The sequence below is a fragment of the Hibiscus syriacus genome, unplaced genomic scaffold (genome assembly GCF_006381635.1).
Source record: "Hibiscus syriacus cultivar Baekdansim isolate YM2019G1 unplaced genomic scaffold, ASM638163v2 tig00110239_pilon, whole genome shotgun sequence".
Taxonomy (NCBI): Eukaryota; Viridiplantae; Streptophyta; class Magnoliopsida; order Malvales; family Malvaceae; genus Hibiscus; species Hibiscus syriacus.
In genome coordinates, this window is record NW_024062641.1 from 476,133 (window position 1) to 484,802 (window position 8,670).

Here is an 8,670-nt window from a genome sequence, read left to right on the forward strand (position 1 = left end):
AAATGTATAAATGACGTCTATTTTTCAATTCCATAACAATAGAAGCTTCTGGAGACGATGTATCCATATATACATATATATATAGATGCTGTAAAAGAGCTGAAGTTAAAATCCTATCTAGTTTGAAGTTCGAACCCTTAGAAGTTGTTAAAAGGAGACTGCCGTCATTTAGTGAAGCGGATACGTTTTTTAGGCTCACCCCAATTGGTTAAAAAAGCCATTGCAAAGGTCAGTTAGATCCATCATGGGGATGGTTCTCTATACTTGGGCACACGTAATGTTCCAAACTTCCTTCAATGTTCTGATAATTCCTATCAACTACAAAGTCATATCCGACATGTTATACAAATAAAGAAGGTAAATGGTGTCGACTTTAAAATTAATTCTTAAAAATTTAAAATATTTTAGTTGAATCTTTAACATGTTATTATCCTATTAATCAAGTTCTTTCACCAAGTTCGTTATCACTTTAGACATTAAATAACAGTTTAAATATATCATGAAACATATTTAAAATAACAGTTATGTAATGTAGGTGTTGTGGAAGCGGAAGTGATAACCTTGGGGATCCAAGTGGTTACTTAAGATTACCCTCATAAAATTTTATGATATTATGTCTTTTTGCCCAATCAAATCTAAATTATTCATAGTATATGTACACATATGCTTTAAATTTGAACTAACGTTAATGCCTACACTGAACTAATGGAAGGATCTAATTCAAAAAATATTACTACTTTAAGGATTTAATTAAAATATTTACAATTTAGTGACCAATTTAAAATTTGAACAATAAGTTAGAAACCTTTATGGAATTGACCCAAACCACAAATACTGCTAATTAGTACAATGAGGTAAATTGCAAATTTTTTTAGTCAGTTCTATTCCCACGGAGTTTGAGATAATTGATGAAATTTGAGGGGAGGGTTAGGGTTTGAGATTTTCATTTTAAATAATGTGGTATAAAAATATTATTAAAATTAATTTAATTGAAATTAAACAAATTTAATTTTAATGAATAAAATATGAGTATAAAAAAGTTGAGTGATGGAATTTGTAGTTTAACATAGTGCTACTAATTCAGGGTTGAATAATCAACGGTTTGAAGATTGAAGTGAAATAAGTAAAGGAATCCCAATAGTCAGTGAAATCCCATCTCCCCCCACCTTATTTCGCAAACATTTTCCTTGAAATCAAAGGCTCCATTTTTCAATAAACATTGAAATCAGTGAACAGAAGAGAGCACTCCCCCAATTGATTAAATCTTAATTCAAGCATCCAAATGCAAATTGAGTGTTACCCAGTCTGCAAGACAAAGAAATGGCCGATTAAAACCTCATTAAAGAACCAATCATCCCTAAAAAAAACCGAGAAAATCCGACAAAACTGATGTGGGTCAGTTATCAACGGCCTTTTTCTTCTGTTTTTGGCTGAAGAGTAAAGTGATTCGATAACTTCAATCGGTTGAATTTGTTAGGTCCTGCGCTTTTCTTAGACTCCACTTTCAAAGCTGTTTGATTTGCAGCGCCTTATAAATGAGGAGGCTCTCCGTTTATTGCTTCAACAGTCAACAGCATAAGTATCCTCTTTAGGTCTCCCATTTTTTTTTTTCTTTAACATTTCTGATTCGTTTCCTTGCAAAAGAGTGAAAATTTCAATGTTTTATTTGATTTTCATTTCCCTGTTTTGTTATCTGTTTTCGTTGATGATTGTTCTTTTGGTGTTTGTTGTTAGAAATCCGGAGAAACCATGGAGGAGAACCCACAAATGAAGTCTGACAATGGCAACTCTGAGGTTTGACCTGGATTTATTATATTGTGATTTCAATGTTTGTTAGCAATTTCAATGTTTTAAGTTTATTTTCCATGGTTATATTGTGATTTATTATATTCTTGTTGTGAATATTACTATACAATTCCTTTTACTGGCAGAACTTCAACCAAAACATGATGAGTCCAACTGGCAATTCAGCTTCTAATATAATAGTAAATCATGATTTCTCCCATGGACTGCATTCTTGGCATCCGAATTGCTGCAATGGCTTTGCAGTTTCAGCTGAGTTTGGCAAACGAGGTGAACTATCAGCAAGATCTGGTGGTAACTATGCAGTTGTCACGAATCGAACGGAGTGCTGGCAGGGTCTGGAGCAAGATATCACAGGCAAAATTTCACCGGGTTCTTCATACTCGGTTTCTGCTTGTGTTGGAGTATCAGGACCGCTTTCAGGTTCTACGGATGTCCTGGCAACATTGAAGATAGAAAACAATGGCTCAGCCACTAGCTATATATTAATTGGAAAGTAATGTTTTTTACTTTATTTGCATTAAATTTCTTTGTGTGCAGGGGTTGAAATGGAAGACTTCGTCTTAATGATATTTCTCGTTTGCAGAACATCTGTGTCAAAGGAGAAGTGGGAAATTGTGGAAGGTTCATTCTCATTATCAACCATGCCTGAACGCCTTGTGTTTTATTTGGAAGGGCCTTCGCCTGGCGTTGAGCTGCTAATTGATTCAGTAGTAATTAGCTGTTCCAGTTCTAGTAAATCCAAGGTAACATCCATTTCTAACTGAATGTTATACAATAGTCGTTTTCATCGAATCAAAATGATCTTTATGTAATTTATTGTGTTAAAAATCATCCTTTCCATGCCAAGGGGAAAAAGAAGACAGTTTCCATAGTCTTTTTGATATTTTTGGGATCCTTTTTATTTTGAAAGAGTGCAAGAATAGTTGCTGGAGATGGGAACATCATCATAAACCCTAAATTTGAAGAAGGCCTCAATAACTGGTCCGGAAGAGGCTGCAAGGTTGCTTTACATGATTCTATGGCAGATAGGAAGATAGTCCCACAATCTGGCAAAGTTTTCGCTTCTGCGACAGAGCGCACACAGAACTGGAATGGAATCCAGCAGGAGATCACTGGAAGAGTGCAGCGAAAACTTGCTTATAATGTAGAAGCTGTAGTACGGATATTTGGTAACAATGCCACAAATGCTTCTGTACGGGCCACACTGTGGGTCCAAACACCAGGATGCAATGATCAGTACGTTGGAATTGCCAAGTACGTACGTTATTTATTCCAACTGTCCTACACTCGTAGTGCTTTTTCTTGTAGAATCTCTGAACCCTTACACATTTTTTGTTTTTTTTCTTTAATCTAAAAGTGTGCAGGCAACCGACAAGGATTGGGTGCAATTGCAAGGAAAGTTCCTTCTAAATGGTTCCCCGTCAAGAGTAGTCATCTATCTAGAAGGTCCACCTCCAGGCGCTGACATTCTTGTCAATGCCTTGGTCGTAAAGCATGCTGAGAAAATCCCTCCTTCCCCTCCGCCAGTTATTGAGGTGAGTTGAATATTTTCATTTTCGAATTTGTTATTCAAACTAGTGCCAGTTATTGAGGTGTGGATTGTGTTCTTCCAAATATACGGAAAAACTTTGAAAAAGTTGAACATATTTGTGTCGTGCAAGTAAACTGTATCTGACACTTGCCTACAAAACCAATTATAAATAACCAATTATGGGTTGGTTTCCTGTTGTGTTTTTGTTTTTGTAGAATCCTGATTTTGGAGTTAATATAATCACAAACAGCCAACTAAATGATGGAACGAATGGATGGTTTCCTCTTGGCAACTGCAATTTTAGTGTTGGATTAGGCTCACCACATATACTCCCCCCTATGGTAAGAGCTTCCCTTGGTGTCCATGAACCTTTAAGTGGCCGCTATATCCATGTTCAAAACCGCACACAAACTTGGATGGGTCCCGCTCAGATGATCACAGCTAAGGTGAAACTTTTCTTGACATACCAAGTATCTTCTTGGGTTCGACTTGGTTCTGGAGCAAATGGTCCTCAAAATGTGAATGTTGCACTCGGTGTGGACAGCCAATGGGTTAATGGTGGACAAGTTGAGATTAACGATGACAGGTGGCATGAAATTGGTGGTTCCTTTAGAATCGAGAAACAACCATCCAAGGTTATGGTTTATATCCAGGGTCCAACTGCAGGTGTTGATTTAATGGTTGCTGGAGTTCAGATCTTCCCTGTTGATCGTGAGGCAAGATTCAAACATCTGAGGCATCAAACTGATCTGGTATATCTACTTGCGGTTTCTGTTGTATTTACGGTATCAAATTATGTCGACATTATAACTTCAAACAGAAAAATGGAAATCGAGATTGTTTTAACCCCAAATAAGAACAGAATTTGATGCCTTTTATCATGAGTTGGTCAGAAGATTGCGGATATAAACTGCAAATATTTTCACTCTAATGTAGGCTACATTTAATCCTAGAAACATAGACCCAACTTGTTCCTACTTATCTTTGAAATATTAGTCTTCTCTCATTTATTACTTATGATAGATGTCTTTGCTTCAAATACAGATCCGGAAGCGTGATGTCATCCTCAAATTCTCAGGAGCTGGTTCAAGCAGTTTGTCGGGAACCTCAGTGAAAGTTGTGCAAATGCAAAATAGTTTCCCTATAGGGTCGTGCATTAGCAGAACGAATATAGACAATGAAGATTTTGTTAATTTCTTTGTGAAGAATTTCAACTGGGCAGTTTTTGGAAATGAATTGAAGTGGTATTGGACCGAACCACAAGAAGGAAATTTTAACTACAAAGATGCTGATGATTTGCTGGCTTTGTGCCGAAACTACAACATCGAAACCAGAGGTCATTGTATTTTCTGGGAAGTACAAGACACAGTCCAGCAATGGATTCAAGCATTGAGCAAAGACGACTTAAAGAAAGCTGTTCAAAGCCGTCTAACCGACCTTCTCACCCGTTACAAGGGAAAGTTCAGACACTATGATGTGAACAATGAGATGATGCATGGATCATTTTATCAAGACAGATTGGGCAAAGATATCCGAGAGAATATGTTTAAGAATGCAAATCAGCTAGATCCGTCTGCCACCCTATTCGTGAATGATTATCATGTTGAAGACGGATGTGACACCCGATCATGCCCTGAAAGGTATATTGAACACATTCTTGATTTGCAGGAGCAAGGTGCACCCATTGGAGGAATCGGAATTCAAGGACATATCGATAGCCCTGTGGGACCAGTTGTGTGTACAGCTCTGGATAAGTTGGGCATTCTTGGTCTTCCTATCTGGTTTACGGAGCTTGATGTGTCTTCAGGTAATGAACACGTGAGAGGGGAAGATTTGGAAGTTATGCTTAGAGAAGCTTTCGCCCATCCTGCCGTTGAAGGTGTGATGCTGTGGGGATTTTGGGAGTTGTTCATGAGCAGGGACAACGCACATTTGGTCAATGCTGAAGGCGATATCAATGAAACTGGTAGAAGGTTTCTTGCTCTTAAACACGAATGGTTGTCTCATGCTCGCGGACATGTAGACGAGCAAGGACAATTCCAATTCAGAGGCTTTCACGGGACATATGTTGTGGAACTCGATACCGCCTCCAAGGTCACGAAAACTTTTGTTGTCGAACAGGGAAACTCCCCACTGTTCGTACCCATAGATTTATAAATTCTCAATGGGTGCTACTAACCTAATAAAGCAGGTAATACGATCGCATAATGCATCATCCATTATTTCTATAAAACTAAACATATATACACATACACGAACACATTACACGTCATACAAAAGATTGTGATTATGAATTGCATGTACTGTTTGTTTGCAAAAGGAAGTTTGAGTTTGTTTACATTGTAACATAAAGATCAATAAATAAAAGTATGATCTTTTTCTATTCAGTTATTGAACCAACTCCAATGGCTCTGCAACTCTCGGTCGAAACACGATCCAAAGTTTAAAATACCCAAAGCTTTTATACAGGGTTGGTCTTGACTATTTTTTGATTCGGAGCAAAAATAAAAGAATGAACTAATTTAAAAGAAATTTCTCAAATTTAAGAATTGTGTAATATAACATTGTTATTAGATTTTTTTATTAAATTAAACAAATAATAATTAATTACAATTTCAAATTTTTTATAAAATATAATTAAATATACAAATACTTATTAAAAAATTGTCGAATGTCTTGATGCAAAATCATTTGATCATGGTGTCAACAACAATACTTCTCAACATATTTTTATCAATACATAATATAACATTTGGAAATAAAATAACTATATTATCTAAAATTTGAAAATATATAAAAAATCAAGAGAAAAAAACTGGAAAACATGATTTACGTAGAATTTTAAGAACAATCTTAAATATGATTCAAGTACCACAATTGATGATAAACAATTGTGACTGTGCTTGTGAGAAATTCAAAAGTGCCAGTAATAATTTTCAAAAGTATTGTGAAATATGGAAGAAAAAAGAAGCATGTTAATTATACTTAAATATTGAGTTATGAAAATAACGTTATTAAAATTTTCCATTAATATGAAAAATCAGAAAATAGATTTTGTGAATTGGTGATGGGAATTTAGAAAGACCAAAATTAAAAATATTCAATTGGATTATTTTTTAATTTTGAGAAAGAAATATTGACGAAGTTTTATGGGAAGTTGAACAATTTATTAAAATTGATATAAAAATTAAATGATGACAATTGATACTTTAATAAACTCATGAATTCCATTATCTTATTTTACAATTTTTTTGATAGAAAATTCTAGTTTTATTAAAAATAGAAAATATCCATAATTACAATGAAGATTTACAAGCATAACCGTAAACATAAACTAAATTATAATTAAGACATTTTCCTATAACTATTGACACAAAAATTAGCCACATAGATCACACAAGGATCAAAAGAAAAAAAGAAAAGAGTAAAAAATCTAACCAAAGCTCGACAAAATAAAGATACGAACAAATTTGAATGCTTCAGTAAATGAACCACAAAAGAGATGAAACAACTGAAAATCGCTGACAAATCGCAAATCAGACTCAAGCTACCTGAGAAAACTATCCATGAAAGTAAAACGCGTATCCAAATTAATTTAAGGGTCCACATCAGGGAAGATCAGCTTGATCAGTCTTGGCGATGTTAAATCCAACCCTCAGAAAGAAAAAAAAAACGAAAACAACGGCAAAAAAATCATAAGCTACCAAAAGGCAGATAAAAACGTACTACAAAGGCAGATATAAACGTGCCATAAAGGCAGATAACATGTCACAAAGACATATGTATTCGTATTAGAAACTATAAAAAAAGACAACCGACGAGCGGCAACCAACATCAAGTCTGGTGCTGCCATCGGTTAAATAAAATTAAAGAAGAAAAAGTTAGATTGATCAATAAAATTGACACAAGTTATAAAGAATAAAAAAGAGAAGAGAGAGAATGAGAAAGAAAACGACTACAATTAATTTTTAAATTTATTATAAAACAAAATATTATATTATTTTTTTTAATTTGTGGGCCCTTGGTGGGCGCCCTACTGCCCTGACCCCGGCCAGTCCTTCTTTCATGTAGCCAACTAGATTTCAATAGTTTGGATTATTCTTTATTATGTGATAATGAAACACATTAATGATTTTCTCTCATCACACAGACCTATCTCTCTCTCTATCTATATATATATTAAAGGTAGGATATAATTACATTATGTAAAATTCTTTAATTTCACATTGGTTAAAGATTGGATGGATGAAAATCAAGTACTAAACTTACAAGTTGACAATGAGTAAAGAGCAAGTGAATAAGTTGATTTTTTCAACTCTAATCTCAACTAGAGATTTATATTCGTATAATTGTAATACCTAATTTTCGTTCGACCTAACTTTTTTTCTATGCCCAAGTATTTTTATTAATGTTGATTTTGAAGTATAATACATCAGCCAACTTGCAACAAAATTTTTAGCAAGATCCAAACTCTTACAACGTATGATGTCTTCTTGAGATAGAATTAACTTTTAGTTAGCTTTCTAACACTTTTTGAAATGCCTCAATCATACATCGGAAACTCAAGATATGCTTATTTTAGTGAAGACAACACATGTAAAAAATTAAATACGAGTCCAATATGGGAATTTAAATTTGAATTTTCAATTATCTTATTGATTATTTTTAATTAAATTCAATTTTATACTTTCCGTTATTTATTTAGGGCTATTTCAGGATCATTTCATTATTTTGATATTATATTTCTTAATTAGTGCATTTACCATCAATGAAAAAAAATGGTAGGGCCTTTTTGCTTTTATGATTTTTTTTGGGGAGCCTATAAATAGACACTCTTATTTTGTTAAAAGAAGGAAAAAAAACACAAAAAAAAGGAGAGTGAAAAAAAGAGGAAGTGGCCAATACAAGTTTCCTAATAGAGTTATTTCTTCAAAAAGAATAGAAAAGAGGGAGAGTAAGAAAAAAGTAACCAATAAAAAGTTTGGGAAAACTATAGAAATTGTCACTTTCGTTTAAGTTTTATCAACTTTTCCTCATTAAATTTAAAAAAAAAACATAAGATTTGGTCACTTTCGTTTTGTTTTATTTAAGATGTGGTCATTGAAGGTTAACGACTGTTAAACGTTTAACGATTTGCTGATGTGGCACAGTAAATATATCAATTTAAAATTACATCATTTCTATGTAAATAATATGTGGATTAAGTTTTTGTCACTTTCCTTTCATATTTGTACACTTTTTCTCACTAATTTTTAAAAAAATAAGTTTTGGTCATTTACGTTATCGTTTTATTAAGTTTTAGTCACTTACGTTATTGTTTTATTAAGTTTTGG

The 8,670-nt window shown here is 33.8% G+C and overlaps 1 protein-coding gene across 2 annotated transcripts; it reads left to right on the forward strand.

The window, feature by feature from the left end:
• The first annotated feature begins 1,142 nt into the window (after window positions 1-1,142).
• On the forward strand, window positions 1,143-5,726 carry LOC120114687 (endo-1,4-beta-xylanase 1-like). 2 transcript variants are annotated; one of them, XM_039135506.1, is made up of 9 exons: window positions 1,143-1,395; window positions 1,478-1,592; window positions 1,735-1,794; window positions 1,932-2,299; window positions 2,390-2,549; window positions 2,717-3,060; window positions 3,164-3,341; window positions 3,553-4,089; window positions 4,382-5,726. In XM_039135506.1, exons 3-9 carry the CDS (start codon window positions 1,750-1,752, stop codon window positions 5,492-5,494), a joined length of 2,745 nt encoding a protein of 914 aa, XP_038991437.1. In that variant the 5' UTR covers window positions 1,143-1,395; window positions 1,478-1,592; window positions 1,735-1,749; the 3' UTR covers window positions 5,495-5,726. The 2 variants fall into 2 exon arrangements, with proteins under 2 accessions (XP_038991437.1, XP_038991436.1); XM_039135505.1 differs by having other exon boundaries at window positions 1,143-1,592.
• The last annotated feature ends 2,944 nt before the right edge of the window (window positions 5,727-8,670 follow it).